The 24,895-nt window shown below is 34.2% G+C and overlaps 1 protein-coding gene across 4 annotated transcripts in view; it reads right to left on the bottom strand.

Moving 5' to 3' along the window:
• Positions 1–24,895, bottom strand: part of EPHA7 (EPH receptor A7) — a 155,080-nt gene that overhangs the window by 40,233 nt on the left and 89,952 nt on the right. For all 4 annotated transcript variants that reach the window (XM_090135997.1, XM_090135994.1, XM_090135995.1 and 1 more), the window contains one exon: positions 2,893–3,017. In XM_090135997.1, coding sequence (XP_089992123.1) covers positions 2,893–3,017 — 125 coding nt within the window. The remainder of the gene's footprint in view (positions 1–2,892; positions 3,018–24,895) is intronic.

Below are 24,895 nucleotides of genomic sequence, written 5' to 3'. Positions count from 1 at the left end.
TCTATTCCATAACCTTCCCTGGCATGGAGGACAGGCTGATCAGCCTGTAGTTCTTTAGATTTTCCTTATGACCCTTTCTGTAGAAGGGGGTTTTCATCACATTCATGGGATTCATCACATTTAACGATCGAGATGATCTTTCAGAACAGATACGTGCAGCTCTGTTGATTTTCAGTGGCAAAATCAACCCTGACTTGAAGGGCAGAAGAGATGAGCTAACCAACCATCTGAATGCACCACATGACCAGAGAAACATGAGCTTTATAAGGCAGTGCTAATGAGACAGATACAGAGGGAAGGAATAAATCTGTAACTCATTTCAATTTGTCAGCTAAGAAATGATGGAGAGCCTTCCCCTTTACAGTCAACAAAGCAGCAAAGGCTTCTGCTGAAATACTGGATTCAACACAACATATATGATTTCTTTTCAGAGATTCACTAATGGCTTCTCCTGGGCCTCGCTCTCTCAGTCATTTGCCCAAGCCCATCAACTCAGCTAGCAACAATTTTTCATCTCTTCTCCAAGAAAATTTAAATCATCTGTAAGTGAGGACCATGGTGGAATGTATGTTGATATGTGAGGAAGAACAGGAATGCTTGAGAGAGGAGAATTGAGCATAATAAGACTGTAAATACTCATACAGGTTCACAACTGTAAGCCACAATGGAATTTCAGAGTTTTGGATTTGAACCACAAATTAGCCTTATTTGCAGTTCTTGAATTAAAAAAAAAAATAAACCAAGAAAAGACAAAGAAGTGAAAATAACCTGAGCTAGAAACATCACAGGACAGGCTTACTTGGGAGATTTCAGGCATTTTCCACTCCAGCTGTAGCCAGAAGGATGAGAGTTGAAAAAAAAAACACTTATCAGAACATTTCAGAACCACAAAAAATGTTTGATTTAATTTGGCCTTAAAAGTAGCTGAAAATGTCCAGATCTTGATTTTTGTTTGTTTGTGGAATTTTTTTTTTTTTTTGGGGGGGGGGGGAGCAGAGAGGGGGGGTTGGTTGGCTTAACACAATAATGGAACAAAAAGCCCTGCCTTTCTAATTCTGAGCAAGAAGCTTATGATTCAAACTGATCTCCACTGCTTTGAAATGAAAGCAAGTAATTAAGCATTTTTTTTAATAGACTCACTGAATTAAAGGTTGAAATTCAGTATATCTGTGACTAGCTGAAGGATCAGGTTCTTACTCTCTTTTCTTAATTTCACCGCAATAAATAGAATACTGGCAAGTTTCCTTCACTTACAAGAAAAAAATAACAGCAATTCTTGTCTTGGCAAATACAGGAAACTGGCAATGAATTTCTCCTGTTTGTTTGAAGTAGAATTAACATGTGGGGAATAACAAACAGTACATTCTAGTAGTTATCATAGGAGAAAAATATAATATCTTGGGCAATTTTTTGTTTAATTTATTTTAACAGACCAGGAGCTATTTTGGATACAAAACCAAGCAGAATCATATATATATATTTTTTTCCTGTGTTTGCGGAGAGAACAGTTTTGCTTTTGGCAAATATTTCTTTTTTCATTCTATTTTTTTTAATATATAGACTTCTTTTGTGTGAGTGTGTGAGGGAAAAAAATTACTTTCCAAAATGAGTAAAATTCCTTTCATAGAAATGTTTAGCTAACATTAAATATCTGGTAAATTTTGTTACGAAAGTCATCAAAGTGAACAACTGAAACTGGAAGTTAACATCAACAAATAACTAATTTATTCCCTTCTCAGTTCATATAGATATTTATTGGTAAGAATATTTCTGTAATTAAGCACTGAAAATTAGATATGACACTTGATTTTATATCCATTCTGGTCTGAATTTATCTGACTGCATGTTAGCCAGCAAGCTGACATACTTTTGCTGATATAGAGATACTATTACCTAGTTTGTTTGTAGAGATGAAATATCTTCACAAGTGATAACAAAGGTGCTCCTTTGTTCATTTCCTTGATTTTTTTTTAAATCTTTTTTTTATTTTCCCCCCTTCCCAGAATGCTATATAAAAACTAGGAATATTCTATTTGCTACAGTAAATTTCCTAGGGAATCTGGATGAGTCACACTTAGTTCACATCCTATGACAAGCATATAGCAGCACAACCTGCCTTTACCCCATTTTCATCTAGTTTATAGTTGCATGTGGCCCTGCTTACACGCTTGTCAGATTTTTTTTATTCTGGAGTACGTCAAGGCTATCAAGAATGAAGGCCTAGACATGCTGAAATGAATGGCAAAACTCTGACAGACATCAGTAAGATTGCAATTTCAGTCTAACAGAAACTGAGATCACTTCATCTATTTTTGAGAAGCAGCCCTCTGCACCAAGAAAAGGAATAAAAAACAAATCTCTTGTTCATGGGTCTTTTTAAAAGGACAAATAAGGAATATTTATCAGCTGAAACTGTAGAAAGTGTGAAAATTTTAAGACAGTAAGTCTAAGTTGTTCAACTTAAAATGTAATAGCAAATGTACTCAAGGATTGTATTTTATGTCTCATCTCAAGACTGGAATCACAATGACACAGAAGGAAATAAAAAAAAGCTTTAAAGACAATGTAAGGAAGACTGGAAAACAACAAATCTCATGGTAAAATATCCACAGTCCAATTTAGCAGTGGAAAAATTGTAGAAAAAAAAAAAAAAGGCTGATTTTGAGCAGATAGTTCACTTTTATTGTACCAAAATACAATATATGTGACATAAACTAGCAATAATATTTGCAGGAAAGTACTACTTATTAAAAGTGAGCAGAATCACTGCGACTTTGAAGAGACAGGTTAGTTGATAACATAGTTATGGTTACAACATTGTTCCACAATTTAGTGAGCCATCATCCTGCAAACAGTACATCACTGTACATTACAGATAATCTATGCACTTACTTTCTCATAATACTTGATTTCATATTCAGTAATGACTCCATTGGGATGTTCTGGTTCCTGCCAGGAAAGCTCCACGCTCCTCTGCAGCACTCTCTCTTTCATTACTCCACTGACTTGTGAGGGAGCTGTTTGGACAAGATGTGTCAATAAATAGTAAGGAAATTTGTTGGATGCCTAAAATCACATGTCATTACTGACCCACCACATGCTGAGCCACTTTTATTAAGGTAAAAGAAAGCACCTTTTCATAGCTCACAATTCAAAGCTAATGAATATTCAAGCAGTATCCTACTACTGTTCATAAACTTAGAATGGAAATCAAATTAAAGTGCAAATAGCAAAAAAGTGGCATTGTTGAAGTTAGTGCAAAACTGAAATTGATGATAGGAATAATAATTAGGTAAATGAATTCTAATTAAGACAATAGATTTTTAGATTGATTTATGATAAGAATCTAAATATTTGGTGCATTTGTTTCAACAGTACTTATAAAAAGAAAAATAACCTGTTAGAAACAAAACTACATATTTTAGGCTGACTTCATGTAGTTGATACCAATGCTATTTAACAAATAACCTGCCAAACTCTCTAATTAAGCATGATTTAGTGGTGAAACAACTTTGTTAAGAGACTTTTTCATTTGTTCAAACCTTCCCAGAACATTCTCTCTTTAGAACTGAAGTTTCCATCTTTGATTCTGGTATGTAATGAAAGTCTAAGGCAATTTAAGAAGCAGATCTTATGAAATAAAGGGTCACTATATTCCTCTTCCTCACTGCACACAGTCACAAACACACATACAGAGTTTCCTAATAAACAACACTCACAATCAGGTGTTGTTTGAAATTTCTGAAAAGCAATCTACAACCATTATATGGCTACTGAATTTCATTTAACGATGGTTATTAACTAGTATAATACAAGTGACTGAAAAAGTTACTTTCTTGATCAGCTTATCTTCTGCTTAATAAAACAGAAAGATTGTGGAGTTACTGTTGATGGGTACTTCCAAAGAAATCCTAGCATCATACTTTTCCACAAACATACATGCTGCATACAGAAATGTGTGCACAGAAGTCCTGTAAAATCACAGCACTTTAAAAAACAGCTATAACACTATAACTATGTAGAACTTGGCCTTGTTCCTGTTCAATTTATTGGAAATAATTAAATTAATTTTAAGGGTGTAACACCGATCACATAAAAGAGAGATAATGAGAGAAGCTGATTCTCCTTTCCTCTATTTAAAAACAAAGTGACAATCACGTTTATAGGAAACTGATCATATTTGGAGAGTAGATTCAGAAGACAGGAAAGTAAGCAAAAATAAGAGATACATTTATTTATGTATCCTTCAAGTATTGAATCTATATTTTTTAACAAACATAATGAAAATTTATTTTTTTTTTCTTTTTCCTATAGGAAAAAAACAGGAACAAATTTATTTCAGAACTGTATACAATGCTTTCACTATGTAAAATTATTACCATTGATTTCATACAGATACAAATTCTGTTACAGAACAAGGACACTTTGCTGTAACAAGTAGGCAAACTGTATTTTTTCTTTTACCATTCATCTCAAAATCTAATTCCAATAATTCCCATTAAAATATTCTTTCCCATTAAAAAATTCTTTAGTATCCTCACTTTGTTTAATGTAAAGAACACAGGAAGAAAATATCAAGAATGCACAGTCCTCTAGCATTAAGAACAAAAAATTAAAGTAAGAATCTTTAAGGCACAACTAATATGATCATTCTCTAGGAAACTTATAATTTGATTTCTAGTTTCATATTTTAATTCTGTTTCTAGTTCTTTTTATTATAACATGCATAGTCACAGAGGTTTTAAAATTAAATTTATCTACATTTCACTAGAGGCTCCAAGAGTCCGTAAAAATTAAGAATAGAAGCCATGCATGATAATTTTCATTATAAACTATTATGTCATGTATTCAATATAATCAAAGTTGAAGACCTCTTAATGTAGGCTGCCAAACTAATAAAATCATAAAATTGTGTCATGCAAACACCATGGGCTGATAAAGCTTTCCAGAGTCAAGATCTATCACTCCTTGCATACTCTTTCTAAAAGCTTAGAGTATTTTCACCCTCTAATTAAAGTATATATATTGTTTTTGTAGCTAAGAGAGTGGAATGTGGAATGAAGAAAATTTATTTACTCTATCATCTAATTTTCTGTACAGTATTTAACTAGCTGTCTTCTTTGTCTCAATAAGTAGCACGACAGTTTAGCTGAATTTCAAGAGAGGTCATTATGTTTCATGTATAATGTTGTATGTCATACAGATAAATGATTTCAGACTGTTAATTTTACATTTTTATATGTCCAAAATTGTTAATGTTCATACTTCTAATGAAACAACTTTATATTTTCAATGTCACTGGAAATTGTTCTCAACATTCACTGCTTTTTGTTTTAGCTTATCCAATTTTTTCATTCTGATGATCAGAGCATTCATTTTTTCTAAGCATTCAAGTAAAATGAACTCACTTCTTCTGGCATTAGTTAATTTTGGAGATGTGGGGAGGGAACAGCAACGTGAGGAAGGAGAAACAGAAGAGGAAAGATGTTGATAGGGGAAGGGAAATATATTATACAAGATTCCCACTTAAATCTGAACAAAGCACCTTGCAGTCATATTCCATTCTTAAGGGATTTACATGCAAAAGAAAATCTCAGTGAATTATTAGCCATGCAAGCCAGCATGCAAAGTCTTAAATAAATGAGCCATATTTCCTGATTATTAATATTCTTTTCATTCAAGCATGATCAGATTAAAAGTTTTTTGTTTGTTTCTTTTTCCTACCCAAAAATATTCTGCTATATTTCAGCAGTAGAAGAATCTATAATAAAGCAGAAGAGAGAGCCCAGCCCTGCAGGCTGAATATGTTGGCAATTTTGACCTTGAGTCTATAAGTTTGCGAGGCTCTGAAAATAATAATACTGTATATAAGACCTATATTGCAAGATATTCCTAAAATGTAGTACGTTATCTGAACTTATTTTGTTTCCTACTTTGAGCCTCGACAGTTGTCGGGGGAAGGCAAGGTACACCAGCTTATTGCTACTGGAAGGAAACCTTAGTGAACCATAGCAACCACATAAGCCAATTAATTAATGGTACAGGCTAGACATAGATGCTGCCTTTATCCTGCCTTTTTTGTTACATTTCTTAATGAGTGCTTAATGAGAGTGTATAGGTCAGAGCACTTTGTTCTTTATTCTAATATAATCATTTCTACTGAATCTCTAACAAAGTTGTTCATGATGAAGACACAACTAAGTACACAGTCCAGAGTAACTTGAGTGTGCACAATCCCTAATGTACCTTTTCAGGTTACAAAGAAGCATCACTTGTCTCGATCATTATTTCCATAATATATTACAGCTGGGGATACAGGCTGTTCAAAACATCATCTGCTATCAACTTTCTTTCTGATATACTTCATCTCCTCTTTTTCTCCTTCCTGCTGACACAACATCCAATGCATCAAACACACACAGCCTCTCAGGGCTAATAGTAGATGTACCTACACATGCTGCATAACGAAGTACTTCGTGAATGACAGGCCCTCAGCACACTCATTCACCTTTTCTAAGTGCTTCAAATATACCATTCAGCAAAAGGAAAAATTGATTTTTCACCAGGTTTCAACATCACAGCCACAGAGAAATATAACTCTGCTGGGCTTTACTGATAAAGCCTTCAAGTTATATAGATTTCAAGCTCATCATCATTTCCAGATCAAGTTATTGAAAAAGTTAAAACGGAGGTGTCAAAAAGAGCAGGATATTCCAAGAAAATATTGTGTTCCAGAGAGAATTTTGCATCTGGTAGACTGACGTGTTATATTCATATTGCTAAGCCAAGCATATGGTATATTATTAATATCTGCACATATTCATGTGTAGAAAACTGCAGTGATTGTTTTGGAAGACACTGCTTTTAGTCCAGAGTTCTGCAAAAATATTAAATCATAATAATGCTCATGCTTTAGCTCTATTCTTAGCTATTCTCTGCTTCTCATGCTTGACGTTTCCCTCTATCTGCAGTATACTTTCCAAAATACACAGACAGATACAAAATTAAGTCTTTTGCACTTTGGGTTAAATATGTATGTATGTATGTATGTGTGTATATATATATATATATATATATATAAAGCATAAAATGTTAAAACAAAAAATATAAACTGAAAAATGAAAACATATGAAGCTGGACTTTCACACATAAGGAAAAGTAGGTATTATGTGCCAATTGCTAGCACAAAATCAGCCCTAACACTGTTTTCAAGAAAAAAAGAGTAGTCAGCAGAAGAAACCTACTCAGCTATTTCTCTGAGATTTCTGCAGTTCTGCATCATGAATGTGTCTCAATTTCATCTGGCAGCATCAGTCATGGAAACTTTTCATCTCGTAGCTTTTTTAAGCTCTCTCTAGAAATAGCATTTCTGAGTGGTTAGTAGCTCATGTCTATAAAACAAACTATTTACAACTCCCCAGGAATACAGGTTTAAATTCTGCAGTCTCACGTTATGCAGAAAGTTTCCCAAATGAAGGTTAGGAAATGCTTCCAGTGCAGAATAAGAGCACAGGTTAATAAATGCAACCGAACCTAAATTTGCATCTCCAGTTTTCTGATTTGCTATAGAAAGAGTGAATGAGCTATCACCCTTCCTTTTATCTTTCTTTACTCTGTAATAGCAGTCATGTACTTACAACAACCTAATCTTCATCTGGTACTTGCTGAAATCAACAGTAGCACTCACACACTCTCATAGCACAGGACCCTTGCAGCAGCACTCCCAAAGGATTAAAACTCTTGGCCTTTTCCGTTTTCAGATCTGGAAGAGGTGTGGCAATTATTTAAAAGCACTAGCTTTTCACACAGTAATGAATATATCCAATTTTATATCCCTATAAAACTTTATCTAAATACACTTTACATTCCATGAAACGTTAATACCGATCTCCTGCAATGACTTTCTGCAGCAACTGAGTGAGTGCTTTGAGTGTGTTGACTGAAGAAGATTTTGCTAACGAAGCAGATCATGGAAAGTCAGACATATCAGCATCCTAAATGTTATAACATAAGCTACTACTTTGTATAATGTCATTGTTGTCTCCTTTCTGGACAGAAATCTTTAAGCAACATGGTTTCACTGACTGTCAATATTTTTTAACTGTGTCTGGCACCTGGACTCTTACAGACAACAAACACAAAATGAATCTTCTAATGTATATTAAAATAGTAGTATGAAAATAGTAGCAGAGAACAGTTGGTTCTTAAATGGCTGTCCAGGAAGAGAATACAAAGCTCTCTGTACTCTGTTTCTATCCCTGCACTACAGTTATACAAAAGGCACCTTCCGCACTAATTTGCTCCCAAGAGAACGAGTGTTAAATGAAGACAGAACTTGGCCTCCCACCACGCTCTGGTTTCTTCTGGGGAAAAATCTAGACATCAAGATTGCCAAAATTGCTCAGTAAGATCTGTAGACAAAAAGATTATACACCTTAAGGAATGGTAGCAGTTGCTGTCAGAGGCCTGGGGTCAGCACGGGGCACCACACTGGGATTCATGCTGGTCTGCAGCCTCCGGACACATGCCCTCATTCCTTTCCAAGGAGCAACACAAATGTCATCTGAAATAAAACCTTGACAATGGTTTGCAGGTACTGGGCAAATTTTAAGGCTTCTCTCTTATTTATTATTTATTCTCTCTTTATTCTGTTTCCCATAAATCAGCAAAAAAATTGTGTGAAAGAAAAAATATTCATACATCTGAAAGCATGGCAACATGTTAGTGCTACTCAAACCATGAGTAGCCACAGCTGGTCCTTTGAATGCTTGAGAAAATTTTCCTACATTAATCGTCATGTTTACACTAATATGTAAAATAGTTTTCATATTATTTTGTAGTATAATTCATGAGAAAAAAAAAAAAAAACACCCAGAAAATAAAAAATGGTATGATAATTCTTAAGATGAACATTATTAAATGGATAAATGGAAATTTATAAGACTTTCTTTTTTCATAAAGTGTATTTCTCTGCCCTCAGTTAAATCTCCACATGACAAAGCAGTCCATGATAAAAGGTTATTGAGTACCACTGTATTATGCCATTAGTACCCATTGCTTTGGATCAATGACAGAGAAAATCCCCACTGTGTTTATAAGCTGCAGCATTCAAAAAGAGACCTAAATAAATCAGATATTTTACACTAACAATGTCCTACAGAGAAGCCATTTTAACTTCCTCTCTGACACACTTTGCTTTCCAGCTCATAAATATAACACAGTGTGCACACAATGTTCTGTAAACCATGAGGCACACACGACTCTTTGAGCACCTGGAGATGTCAGGAGTACATGGTAGCAAGCAATGTACTCAAGTAATTCTTGACTGCATTACTCCATTACCCTTTTTTTTTTTTTTTTTTTTAAATCAGAATACTTTTGCAAATAAATTACCGAGGAAAAGGAATAATAGTATTAGCAAAGTTCTAAGAAAACTGTAATCATCCAGTACGTACTGATAATTTACTAAGTACATTTACTGATTTGTTTAAAATAGATAACTTTTTGGTAAATCCTTCATCAACCTCAAAATTTGCCAGCTCGATCAGTTTTGTATACTATCTTCTGTGGCAAAATCTGGAGAAGGAAAATCAATAAAAAGAACTTACCAGAAAGAAAGAGATGAAACAATTCAGAAAGATCAGGGTTGACAGTTTGTCTATCATGTTGTTATTTTTTTCTACTAAGAGTCTATGTCTAGACCTGTTCTATGAACTCCCCTGTTTCTTTTGCTTGACATTTGGTACAAATATTATTGTCATATCTGTATCCCATTTCTTCCCAAACTGGCGACTTGGGCATCAATCAGTGCTGAACGGATGCTGAGTTGCGTAACAAGTGACAATGTCGACTCCCAAGGTATCCACAACTCTTGTTTTGTGAATAAGTTTTGACATGTCAGGCACAAACCTGATTCTTACAAATGTGTTAGAGTAACAAAACAGCCTTACAAATAAGAGAGAAGGGCTTTTGTTCTCTTGCAGCATTTGTTTTCCTTTGCAGAAGAAATATTTCTATGTTAATTAGATTTTTCTTTTGTCCTGTCTTTTTTTTTTTTTTTTAGAGATTCATCTGTCATAAGTTGTTTTTGTGTTTTTGTTTTAACTGGAACATCTGCCACCAGCCTTGCAGTAAATCCTTGGCACACAGGTATTACTCTTCATTAAGGAAAACAAAACATCAAAAACTCCCAAAGAAGTGGATACTCTTTTCCCTGGTGGGCTACTCAGACACATTATGTCCTCCTTCTGTCTCCAGTCATCTCTGCTGGCAACTGTCAATTACAGACACAAGTTTTAGGGAATGGAAGGATAAAGCACAATTTACAAATCCTTTCCCCTAGAAGCAGACAGGTGTAATGACTGAGACTGTTTGCTGTAATTGAATTTCACGCTGTCATCTATTCAGTCACAAAAATGTCAGCTTCAAGGATGTTGCTCACGAAAAAAAAAGAAAAGAATTACATTAATACATTCTCTTTGCTACTCTACAGCTAGTATCTCTACCACAACTCACTTGTCCAAGAGGAAATGTTGTATTTGGAGCAGTAAAATACAATACAAGGTGATTAGAAGTGTGGCTTTGGAGGCCTACAAGCGAGTACAATTATGTTAATTTAGCATAAGATGTCCAAGAGACGGTTGAATAAGTTCCAGCCCCATAACAAAGCATTTTGTTTCAGACATAGCCAACAAAAATCTGGGAAGTGCCATGCCAAAAAACTAAAAATAGTTAATCAAATGTTAATGGGAATGCATATAAATATTCTATAAAGATGTCAACACAAAACAATAATCATCACTATGGCACAGGTTTGATCAAACTGGTACTTTCAAAGGCATAATTGTTCAGTGGGGAAAAAGCATTACTAACATTCCTAACATGTGTACAATTTGTGTTTCACTCCTCCAAACTCACATGAAATGCATTACAAAGGCACTGCTAAGGATGGGCACATTCCTCTGAGAGCAGCTTGGGTGGGATTCCTTGCAAAAACATTTTGCAATATTGTCAAGTTCTGAGCTTGTATTTTTTCCACTGAAGAATACTACAACTCTAGTATTTAAGGAGATGGATAAATACCCATGTGGGAATTTCTACTACAGTGATAAATAGCAGAAGTAACAAGCTTTAAGTTAGCTTAAGTTTAGTGAAACTCAAGTCCGTGAAAGGAAGATCTGGCATGGCAGCCAGCTCATGACTCGCTTGCTGAAGGCTTGCCAAGGATACAGTCTCACTGATTAGAGGTGAGGTGACTACCGTGGAAAACTGCCACTGAGATAAATACAATATTTAACACTTCCCTCAAAGTATAAAGAAATATATTCAAACAACTGAGAAAATATCCATTTGAAACAATGTTGACTGTCCCAAATGAAATCATTTTGGGAGTATGCATAAGCTATAGAAAAATAGCGACATGCAAATGTGAGGAAAAACCCATTATCAAAGGGGAAAAGCATTTTGCAAAGTGAAGCTAGATAATTGATTTGAATATAGAACATAAATTAACATCCCTCTATTAAATAGTAACAATTATTTAGAGAAAATCCACAGATTTAGATATGTATATTACAAATAAAACATACAAAGTTTATACATAAATATCTCCAGTTCCTCTAAATTTTCTTTCTTTGTTGCAAAAAACTTCTAGTGGAAAAAAAAAGAAAAAAGAAAAAAAAATTGATTTGAGAGGAATTTTTTCTTATTTGAGAACATGCTATGGTTCAATGCTTCTCCAGCTTCTGCTCACTGGAAAGAAAAGCCAGCACAAAGACTTGTCAGAAGCAGAAACATATTAAATTGGAAAGACATCAATCATTTAATGAAAGAGTTTACTACATGGTTTTAAAAGCTCTACAGAATCATAATCATCTTTTTACAGACTTTCCAGTGGCTTCACTTCCCTGAATGCTATAAGGCTCTAAGGGGGACCCAATTTCTTTATCCAAAGGTTAACTTCTTGGAGAGCTAGATTAAGAAAATGTCAATTGCATAAGTTACAAAACCATTCAGTTTTTTTGATTAGTTCTACTTTTTGCATAGCATTTAGGGCTTGATTCTGATCTCCCATCAATTATATTTCGTTTTTGCTACATCAGTTTTAGCTAAGTCATCTTCATTTCATACCAATGAAAATAAGGTACTAAGGGTGAAGTAATTAAGAATGTAATTGTCACAGCTGATAATCCATAATTGCTACATAACTGTTTTATTTTATTCTTTTTAACAAAACAATATTTATTTGCCAATTTCACAAAAATATGGCTTTTTTTTCCTCGTTATTTCAGAAAATGTTCTGGATGGAATCCAGACAATCTAACTTAAGCACCTCAGTGCACCTACCCTTTAGGCAACTATAGCTCTCCTAAATTAAATGCTTAAATTCCCTAAACAGCTTTGCTCCTTGTGACAGAGAAGTAAGCAACAGAGAGAACAGACCCAGAAAGTGATCCTGCCTTAAAACTGAGACCCATAAATCTGACGTCTTCATTTTAAGACTGAAGAAATTTTTTTTTTTTTCAGTTAACTACATGCTGAATTCAGTCACCGATTTTAGTAGAAACTGATTACCTGGCACAACAAATAAACTTGGCACCTAACACTTAAATACTTTTTAGATGACATGGACTCTCTTCCTTATGCACTATAAGAATTTACTCTAATCTCCTATATTTTCCTTGCGAGTTTAAGGAGATGCATTCCTTGATCCTTAAATCTTCTTAATGTAATTAGTCCAGGGTCTACTCTGACATAATTCTCTTGCAAATCTAGTAGTATCCAGGTTTCTACATATAATAATGTAAGTCTAACTCTCTATGGGCTTAAAGGTTTTTCAGTAAGCTGCTAGCAAGACACAATACCTACATTTCATAACTGCAAATTCACAATTGTAGGGAATGAATTTAATGCTGAAAAGATTCCTAAGTATGTAAGTCACTCCAAAAGTGATGTCTCCTATTTATTTCCATGGAGACTGTAACAGATAAGAAAAGCAGAAATAGCAGTATTTTGATTGAGCAAATTCCCGACTACAAAACACTCTTTTTTAACATAGTCATCATCATGAGCTATGCATTTTTACTAGTGATGAACAAAAGGGCTGCATACCATGCTTGTTAAACCTCTACTGCTGTACCACCAACATCTGCCAATGACCTCGTGGCCCAACGCACTAAAATAGGAGTCATTACTTTCAAATCAGCTCTTGTAGAATTAAAGCATGAATCAACACTAGGGAAGGTGGGAGAGACTCCCGCCAACTCTGGGTTTGATTCTCTTTCAAATGTTAATGGTTTGAGAGAGTAGTGATTGCAGTGTATCACTGGAACTTCAATCAATATCAAGGATGAAGATGAAAACAGATTTGCTGTTACAAGGAAGGCTATGCACTTTCAGATGGAAAGATTAATCTAAAAAACAAAAAACAAAAAACAAAACCAACAAAGAAAGATAAAGAACTTGGTATACTTGGTATATTTGTCAAATAAGCAAAAGTACATAAAAATCCTTGAATAATTTAGTATGGTTCTATTTATCCCAAATAAGAGGCTTCAGAACTGCTTTGCTTTTCCCTCACTCACAGTGAAGGAACTAGTAGAGAGCAGAAAAGTCCATCTTTCAGATAGCATTTAGCATGTGCTGTTCTGTTAAATAAAAGTATGGAAATTTGTGCTTATATATGTTATGACTCTTTCCAGGTTTTAAAGGATACAACAGAAAGAAAGTAAAACATAGGAGAAATAAAACTACAGCACAATACTGTGTTTTAAAGAAAATTCCTATTTCCCTACACAGTGCGTGGCCCATTTTTCAATTGCTGCTTTGCTATAAAAGAGGCTCCAACTCTACAGTAGAAATTACTACTACCTAATTGTAACTATATTGCAAATGTATTCACCATCAGCATCAACAGCTCAAAATTTAGTTATTCTAAGACATATCACCAGTAGAGAAACTCTATTTACATGGATAAGCATAGTATAAAATATGATTTGCATTTATACTAGCCAAACACATAGAAGTATTTACACAAATAGTGTATTAAATATCAGAATGTGCAAAATATGAAAGCACAAAAGCTAAAGATTACACAGTATGTAGACAGTATCAGAAATAGCACTATATGCTCTAAATATTGTTCTATTGCCTTATTCATTTTAACATGCTTCAGTGTAATTATTTATTCTCATAAGTGTATTATAATACATGTATCAGAATACATTTATTACAAGAATCAGGAACATCTATTGCATGCTTCCTTTACATATACGACCTCAGCACTTGACAGTATAAAAATGGAAATAACAAAAAATTGGTTCTGGAATTTCACATGATTATATATATATTTAGATAGTGAATGCTCAACCATATATGTAAAAATCCTGCCTTAGAAAACAGCTTTTGCATAAACTCTTAAAAAAAATGCTTTCTTTGTCATTAAATTGTAAAACTATTCAGTTTGTTCATTACCCATCCATCAATTTCTGTAGCTTTTTAATTGAGCCACACTGAAAAAGGTGGGATAATAAAGAGTTAACTAATCAAAGCTGTACAGCACACATCATCTGGTATAAGAAGGAAAAAAAAAGAAAAAATTAAAATAAAAATCTTTGTCTTCTGATTAGCCAACAGTGGTTGAATTCATCATATAGTAAAGCTGGCAATGATAAGGACATGCTTTATTTTAATGCATTTTTCTATTTTTAACCTTACAATGTTTACAAAATACACATTAAAAATTAGGTAAAAACTCCTCACTCCATTTTAATAACATTTCTATCTCACAGGAATCAGTCAGAGCTTCATACATGCACCATGTGTGCAGATTAAATGGGATAGATACTCTCTTTTTAGATTGTATCTAAAGAGATCTTGCAGGAGACTTAGATCTTATGTAGGTAGGTGAATCTTTGGTGGGACTTTAAGGTAAATTTTGTTGCTCCAGGTGTGTTTTGAAATGATAACTTCAGCATTTGACTGGTAGGACTGTTTTTTGTGCATGTATCTTCTGTAGCTCTGTTGCTGTTGTTTTTAATTCAGTTTTGTTAACCTAACATTTGTTGTACGTGACAGAAATACACAAGCTTTCACTTCTGTTATTTGTGTCAATTTATTACCCAAAGATGGAAAATAGTGTCCTTAATTTAAATTCTTGGGTCTATGCAGTAAATCTCTAAATCATGAAACGATGCTACTCTAAAAAGCCTCCAGAGCGACATCCAATCTGGTAGTGCTCAGGCACCCAGCTATAGTAGCAAGGCTTCCTCCAAGGAACGTCAGAAACATCTGTCATTCTTCAAGAGGTAAACTAGGCATGTCCTGTAAGAGGACTAGTTTACTCAGAGAGTAACATTTGTGACAACAGACAGCAAGATACACAGCAAAGTTTGGGAGATGGAGTCTGCCCCCTACCTACCCTTTTCCTGCATCACCCATTCTCTAGAATCCCTGAAAACTTTTCTTCCCACTTAGACACAAACAGACCTTTGAGTTTCTGGAATTAATTCCCACAATATTGTATTCTATGAAACTCACATAAAAGACACATAGACATGCATTGATAAATTGTATCTGTGATGCATGACATGAAAGAAGCTAGCCAGCTGACCTGCAGCACTACAGGTGTGTGTATGTATGTATGTCTTAGGTAACCAAGAATGTACTGAAAATACAGGATCAGCCTGTATTTAAACCCTTTGTTTTCTAGTACAACTGGACTAATCAAATGACATATTCCAGTGTTAAGTACATACTTTGCTGACCCTTTTCAGCCCTGTGGCAAGCTGCTAGCAAAAGAATTTTTAAAAATAAGAGATTATCAATATTGTATTTTGGAATACTTTGACTATATTAGTATACATATTTTACAGCAAGTTGTGTCAGAAAGAAAAAAAAATCCAAGCCTGCAGCTTTTTTTTTTTTTTTTTCACAATATGTATTAGATTAGCATGAAATTATCCTGTTTCCTCCTTTACTTTAGTTTTTATACTAGTATATAGCTCAGGGAATAAGGAACAAGAAAGAAGACAGAAAAGGAAATAGGAGTGAGGAAGGAATGTTGTTTTTTGCAATCAGTGCTTCTGAGAATTCAGGTGCTGGCATTCACCTCATTGACTTTAACATGAAGAAAGAGGAGTCTGGAAAAAAATCCTGCCCAGTCCTGACTGTATAACAGCACAAAGTACTGCGACTATACAGCACTTTTGAGTATCGGCTTACTTCCAGAAGGTCAGGAATGCAAGCAGTTGGCTTAAGTTTAAAAGGGAAAGGAAAACAACAACAACAACAAAAAACAACAATAAAACATTTTAATGATTTCTCAATCTCAAAGCAGGTTAAGCTGTTCGCATAGTTACAAGCAACAGCAATAAATATGTTAGACTGAAGAAATTCTCCTTAACCGATGGAATATCAATGTTTATCAGAGGAACTTTATCTTGTTCTTCGCAAGTTGAATCATGCAAAAACAAGATCAATAAGGAAGGATGTCTTTAAAGCTCTGCTGCTGTATAATGGAAATTACTTTGAAGAGCTGGCTATGTGTTCACGGAGAATTAGCAAACTGTCCCTGCAGGCGCTGGTGACATTAGGCAGTTCAAAACACAGTATTTCACTTAAAGCATATCTGACTCATTTTATTGGCATAAACATCACATGTTTAGCATTAACAGCTTTTGCAATTTGCTTTACATTTTTCTTCCTTTTCCATCAGCCATCTTCTCCTTTATTTTGTTCTAAATATTTTTACTTGTTACTTTTGCCTCTGACAGTTTGATGGTTGTTACCTTAAGATTTTGTAGGTGTTCTTTAGTTCTTTATGGAGAATCATCTACCTAAAGCATTTGGCATCCCAATGACCAATTTTAACTGTACACTTAAAAGAATAAAGCCCATAGACATATAATACCAATAAAAATTAAAACAGCTTCTAACACGCTTACTGCTGCTGCTGTTGTTGTTGCTGTGGGCTTTTCTATTTGTTTTTGTTTGTTTGTTTGTATTGTTTTGTTTTAATCTAGCAGTATTATTTTTCAGCAGGAAAGAATGGTCTAATCAGTGGCACTTTATAACATGGCACTGCAATACTGAGGTTGTAACACCTTCTTAATTAGGCTACAAATCAGAAGAATGAAAGGTAGATCAACAGTGCTAGTATTTGCTTCAAATGTATACTTCCAGCTTGTCACTAGTTATCCAGACAGCATCAAGTTTGCAGGAATACTATTTTTGCTTAAACAGCACCCTTTGCCCTACTCATTCCAAGTCTAAGAGTGCATTTCCCTTGTTTCTCTTGCTTTGTTTCTACAGCAAGAGCTTTTTTTTTTTTCCAGCAACCATAACTGGAAGAGAGTCATTTAACTTGAGAACCAAATTCATGTGTTTGAGCTTCAGAATTACGTATTATAATTGCATTATAATTGCAGATTATTGATCTGCACCAGCTTTTTCTGGACAGAGTTACAGTCTTTCCCAAATGGAGGGTGCTATGCACAACCCTCATTCCAAAATATACAAATGGACAAATGCTTTATGTCTCTACTGCAGAAGAACCCAAAAGAATATCAAAATTTGGCATTGGCCCACCTCTCAAGCCTATCCAGGTCCCACCTGGATAGAAGTATTACAAAATTAGAAGTATTACAAGAAAGGCTATTTTAAGCCATTTAAAAGACATACATGAGAGGTGACCCAAAGCTGCACATAGTTTAGAATGACCTCAGGAAATTATACTTCTAGATCTTTTTTAATGTTACTACAGAAAATTTTTACTTGCCTGTATTTTAATTTGCCCAACTTTAACTTACTACACTTACATTACTATTTGGTGACAACACCAAGCTGAGTGGTGCAGCTGACACACTAAAGGGAACGGATGTTATACAGAGGGACCTGGATAGGCTTGAGAGGTGGGCCCATGCCAACCTCATGAAGTTCAACAATGCCCCACAGCAGAATGCTGCACAGGGATGGGAAAACCAAATTATGTCTTTAAAACACTAGAATCACACAGCTTCATGCTAAATCACTAACCAAAGGGGGAGGAAAAAATAAGAAAATTACACTAATAGAATAAGCCAGATATCTTAATGAAATACACTTTCAAATGCAGTTGTTGTTGTTTTTTTTTCTATATAATACTTAAATAATTATCTTCACTTTTTTTTTTTTTTTTTTTTCAGATTGTCAAAAGATTTGTTTTTATATTCTCATAGAAAATTGTCTGTCGAGTTAGTTCTTTTGAAATTGCCAGAATTAATAATGGTTTATTTAATGTACTCTGTAATACTATTTCTCTCTTTGACATATACTTTAATTTACCGACTTGGTGTTTCCACCTCTCTTTTTAATTTTCTATGTTCATTTTACTATTTGCATTCTTTCAAAACACTGAGATAAACAAAAACTTGCCTATATATATATTAGGATATGGCTTCTTAACTGAAACTCTTTCCACAAGACGGGCTTTCATTCAACATGTACCATCTGACAATTTTTCTGTTAGGTCAGTTTATTTATTTTCCAGCCTGATTCATTAGAACATTAGCAATGAATAGAGGCTAATACACCTGGTTTGTTTTTACTGCTTGCCAGAGCAAAAACAAAAATCAATGTTAAAAATTAATGTATTAATGATAAAAGGAAATAAGAAAGTGTTAAAATTGATGACTCCTCTAATTATCACATCTTTATTGAGGCAATGACAGCATATTTACAAATGCTGCTGGAGTTTTATTTCATCAGAACATTGATTTTTGGCAATGAATGAATCTTCATGGCTTGAGAGAATACTATTCATTCATGGTTAGATTGAGGTATCTGATTACACATATAAAAGTTAAAGTATAAAAACACTTCAGTTTTTCATTTCTATGGTTTTGTATTTGTGGAAAATTTTGAACTAAGCTTTCTGGAACAATTATCAATCCCAAAACCATCAAAACTGATCATCACAAACATAGCATATACAAAATCCACCGAAGTGGTGCTGGGAATAGAACAAATCACTGTACTTTGTTTCCGTGACAAAGAAAACTATAGTATGCCCTTAGGAAGGCAAGCCTGAAGTTTGCAATACAGTTCTTACAGAAGTCAGCCTCTGTTGCAGGAAGTGTTAGTATATTTTGAACTGATTCTCTCATTTAATGGTCTACATTTTCCTAGTCAAAATACTACTTAAAATATATACTGTCTAATTCTTGTTAGGTGTTGAAGAGTTCCATCTATAATTGAGCTGAACAACTGAAGTATACCTCAAGCATCAACAGCTGCATCAATGGCTGCCAGGTTGCCCTGTTCTTCAGGGCAACTAAGTTCACCATCATGTAATTTTAGGCATGTATTAGGTGGCACACCACAGCTAAAAGCGAAGTCTCCAATACTCCTTAGAGTGAATATACAGAGATCTTATGTCCCACTGTCTTACTGTTGGATTTAGGAAAGAATCTTTATCACCAGCATACAGATTTCTGGCTAGGTGCTTAGTGTAGAAGGATTAAAACTAGGCCTGAGTCCCTGTTTAGAGAGTGCATGTGACCCAGCTTACCCAGAAATACTGTCTCAGGGAACTTTCACTTTAAGGTTTTAATCTGAAGTTTGGGTAAATATGTACATTATCAGTCTTCAGCTAAATGATAATTATTCTAGTCCACAAAGACATATGGATTAATCTTTTCCAAGTCCCAGAAATTTTACAGTTATGTACATCAAATCTACTGTACATAAGCCTGAGATACTCAACCAACTTTTGAGTGCCTTCCTCAATCTAAATGCCAAAAGCTGTGTGTGCTTTCCCTGCCATGCCTAATAAGAAAAAAATGTCTCTACAGTAGGGTTTTAGAAAAAAGACAGGTAAATGTGTTTTGAACAAGCAGATGAAGATTTTCATCCAAAACGGTGGAAAGAAACTTTAAGAATCTGCATTGCATCAAGACCAAACTGTTGTAAATTGGCATTATAAAGGAGTATGTCTTAATTACTAGGAAGTTTCAGAAAATAGAATTATAAAGCTGTCTTTCAGACTAAGGACATACTACTCACTAGGCAGTACCTTCAAATGAATGGTACTCTTTGGCAAAGTGTGCCATTGTTATTTAGGATAAAAACTTTCGGGACTAGAGAATGTATTTTTATGTGCATATCAAATGACTTCCAGGTAGAAAGAAGTCTGATGGAAGCATTTCAACATTCCTCTAAAAAAAAAAAAAAAAAAAAAAAAAAAAGAAACACAATTATATAAAGTATTGATAATAATGATATCTTTCAGCTAGTTTTGTAGCAAGCTCTTACACAGCCTTGCAGATGAGAGATCATTTTAAACATACTTTCAAAAATAAAGTGGAAAATCCACAGAGTCTAATATAATTCCATGGATTTAATAGCAACAGAAAAAGAACAGAATTGTATCTACTTTTCCTTGCTTTATTCATCACTCCTTGCCATTCTCTTTCTTCATCAGAAATTGCTATGTGAAATAAGACAGGCTACTTCTATTTCCATCTTAACTAGAAGGACTAACCATAAAGCTGATTACTGAAATCACAAGTAATGTTCAGTGTTAGGGGTCTTGTAACAGATTTTGGAGCAAAGATTCCTTGAAAAATAAGTTAGGAGAAGAAGAATCATGATCATAAAAGGCATTAAAACATCTGGAAAAATATGAAAATCAACCAGTAAATGTGATAAAAGACCACTTCAATCTATTTCCAATAAAGATATCTGTTCCAAAACTGCAGCACAAGTATGCCACCAGATTTTGTACTTCTTTACTTTGAATATTTATAACATACTGGCATAATTCACTTTCTTATTCTACCATTAATAATCAATAATGTCAGTAGCATATTCAGACAGTGATATATCTTACCAAGAAAGCAGGATAATACCAATGACAACGGAATTAATATTTCGGCATTACGATAATAATTGTTTACAAACTGTGTTTAAAATTGTCTAAACAATATAGAAAACATGGTAACATACATGCAGTATTTAAATGTTTCCATTCTTCTGTTTGACAGCATTCATCAACATGTATGTTCAGAAACATCTTCATGAAGTTGGATAACACATACCTTGATAAAAGGAGCGTGAGTTACGTATACTGTCAAAAGACTTGTGATTATAACACGTCAAAATTGCATTTCTTCAGAATACCAAAAATAATGACACTAATCAATAATCATTATTTCCTTGCTAAAATATCTGCTCACATTCTTGCTGCAAGCATAGTTTAAATAAATATACACATGTATGTAAGTCATGAAAAAATCTACCCTTTTCCTTCTCACATGGTACTAAAGACTTTGTTTCAAAACTCCAAAATTCTTCTTTCAAAACCTACTAAGCAAAGAGAAAGAATCCCATGAGTCTGAAAAAAATTTAGACAAAAATCTAAGAGCTGGAATGGAAATGCTTAAGTAACTGTAAGTAGACTATTGACCTTGCTCTATCTTGGATCTATCTGTACCCACAACTAGGCTAGGATTATCATGAAACTAAATATGTTTAAAATGAGTTTAGCTTCATAAATCCAGTTCTACTTTGAGATGCTTGGCATTGATCCTGCAGAAACAAGTGATTTAAGTCTTTGTCATTTGAAGAGTATATATCTGAATAGTTAGAATTAATTGTAAATATAGCTAGCAGAAAAAGTAAGTAAAACTTTGTCCACAATACATTGAGCACAGGAAAGAAGAATTACCATTTCTTTATTATTTAAGATTAATATTCAAAATAAACCCCAACTTTCATTTACTGGATCCAGTCATATTTCACAGTGAGTCAAGTGCATGTAACGTGATATAAAGCAATGTAAATCAAAAGTAGAAATGATAGTGGTTGTTAGTTAATGAACTTTACTTGCTAATCTGCAGGGCTGTTGAAAGGGGAGGTATTTTAGATTAAAAAAAACCTCCACCATATGGTGTAAGGAAAGACACATAATGATTAACCCTTAACAAGGGAAGCACTGTGTGCTACCAGCTTATGAATGCTCTTCACATTAGCAGGATTCCAAATGCTGTATTTGGGATCTTTGCTTAAATTTTTAAGCAAAACAAAATCTGGAAATGCTCCTGCAATACATTCAAGGAGCATTATGTCTCTGACATTTCCTTTTGGATCCATGTCTCCCTCTCTCCTTCCAAGTCTTGAGGCTGAGGTAAAAGATCTGAGGAATGTTCTTAAACCAGAAATCAGGTGTTGCATGGGAACCCAGAGGAGTTGAAATGATTGCTCCTATTCTTTATCTCTGGATGACATCTAGGATAGAGCTACCATTCAGAAAACAGAAACAAGCTTTTTATAGTACTCAGTCCATGTAAAGATATAACAAAACATCTCTAATAACATTAGATGTCTAAAATGTATTACATTTTGCACATCACATCTCTACTTTCAGATGACTAAGCATGTCATGATAGTCAATTACAATAAACACTGTTCACTTTACTCTTCTGAAAAGATAATTGTTTCTCCCTAGTTTTCTGGTGTCTACCATCAGCAACAAATGCCTTCTGGAAAGCAAATTTATGCACTTTGACAGAGGAGAACTTTTTTTTTTTTTTTCTACAAGAGTAAAGATCCTTTGTATTCAGATGGAAATATTCAAAACCTTCTCTTCACTCTTTAAATTTCAGCATTTTTCTTATGAAAATGGAAAAGGATTTTTTCATGGAGGAGGGTGTAGGATTTCATTTCAGACAGTATAAATGGAAAAACGTGAGAACTTTTTAAAGTTATTGTTATAAAGGAGAGACAAGAAAAAAGGATTGCAGGCACAAAGAGAGGTTAAGGGGTGCCACTATACAATATATTCTTTATCTTCCATGAAATACAAACTGTTTTGCAATCTTTGAGGCTTAATCACTTATGAGTGATGTGCCATATGATAACTCAAAGTTCCATCTCAGGATCTACCCGCTCCAAACTTCTGAAAACACTGCTTCTGAAAACGACAAAACTGAAACCTATTTCTCAGAGGCTCACTGAACTGAGCTCACATACACTCTTCATCACTTGCTCTGACAATGTAAGAACTTTGAGTAAACCCAAATACCTGTCCAAAAACTGCCCTTCAATAGTAGGCAGACTGAAAAGAAAAAATGTGCTTCTCTCTACCCCTCCAAACTATATTGAGTTTATTTATTTATTTATTTATTTATTTATTTATTTATTTATTTATTTATTTATAGCTGAAGAAAAATAAAGGGGAAGGAGGGAAGAAGAATGGTGGAGGGTTTGGAGAACTGGAAGGTGGGAAGAGAAAACAGAAAGCAGCAAAGCTCATAGCTGGGGAATGTGAGTTAGCAGATTAATTTAGCCCAAACTACAATAAAGACAGGATGTGATCTGCTCCAATCTCAACAATGAAATCGGTTTGAATGCTACATTTTAAATCATTCAGTCATTCTTTAACAAGATGAACGACTGGCAAGATTCTTGCCCTCCCTGCCTCCTGGAAAAGATTACATTTTGAAAGGCTCTAATTTCTGAGAGCCTTCAATATGCTAAAATGTGGGCTACTTCAAAAAGCAGCTTTAGCTCCATATTTCAACAAACCAAGTGAGAGTGAATACACAAAGAAAAAGATTATTTACACCGACTGTCTCTCACAGGCTACTGTGGGCAAAAAATAAATGAGCAAATAAAAAATAAATTCCAAACCACCCTTTTATCTCATTACTTGGCTGAAATGCTAATTTTAATTATTGGTTAAATTAGTACTTTGCTGCTCATGCTTCCAGGAATAAATGATACTGTGTAGCTAAATTCACCCTGATACAACTCTGGGTTACACCAGATTTGATTCTGCACTACTGTGAAGCAATTATTTACTTGAAATGAGTCACAAAGACAGAGAAAAGGTTTTCTGCTTTTGACTTCTTTTTTCTTTGCTTCCATTTTCTTCTTGAAGGATAGCATTGGTAGAAAATAATTGCTATATTCAGCATTTATCCCTATTTTAAACAAATAGTATCATTTTCTGATTCTGAAATAGTTTAATCTGATGTAAGAAATAGGCAGGAGAGGTAAACAGATTTTTAACCAACCCATTTTTCAGTGAATACTTTGAGAAGCTTCAGTTCTACAAATTCTGAAAGGATGTGCTTACCTTTAAACACACAGCCAACTACAGTAAATGAGATTTAAGAATATGCTGACTTTTGCTTACCTACTTTGTTAAATGATTTATTTTGTACAACCAAGTCCAAAATAAATAGATCACCCATAGCCAACTGCAATCCCATACTTTCACCATGGGATTTCAAAGAATGAACAAAAAATAATTATATTTGTCCTTTAGATCAGAATCTTTTGCAGAAAATATTTAACTGTGTATCATAAATATTAGACAAACTGCACTGAGACAAATTCTCACAGAAGTTACTTTGGGTATATACATAGATGTTATAACACTTGGTGGAAAGAAAGACTCAGCTGTCTGTCTGGCATTTCTGGACTCTGCTGCATTCCTCCTTTCAAAGTCCATTTCTTGTATTTTGCTTCGTGTCTAATTAGTCTCCTACATGCTGCAAAGGGCACAGTATGGCAGGAATCCATCTAGAAACAAAAACACCTGTTGCCACATTAACTTCAAGGTGAATTTTCATGAGGTTTGTCCTTCCTTAGCTCTCTCTTTCAAGTCTTGGAAGGAAGAAGAATGGAGTCTTAGATGTATTTTTACATACAAGTTTTTAGAAGAAATAATATGACCGTACCAAAATTACTACTAATTTTTAATAAAATAATTTTGCATTTATGAATGTTGCCTAAGAAATGAGATGCTGTGAAATTTTATATATTGCTTGTCCATATTACTGCCATTTTGGCAAGATCTATTTTGTAAACAGACAGTTCAGCAAGAACTTCATACAATATCAAGGATTCACAA

This window comes from Phasianus colchicus, chromosome 2 (assembly GCF_987193195.1).
Source record: "Phasianus colchicus chromosome 2, bPhaCol1.hap1.1, whole genome shotgun sequence".
Classification (NCBI taxonomy): domain Eukaryota; kingdom Metazoa; phylum Chordata; class Aves; order Galliformes; family Phasianidae; genus Phasianus; species Phasianus colchicus.
The sequence above is the reverse complement of the archived record's forward strand: the minus strand, read 5'-3'. Positions and strand labels throughout refer to the sequence as shown.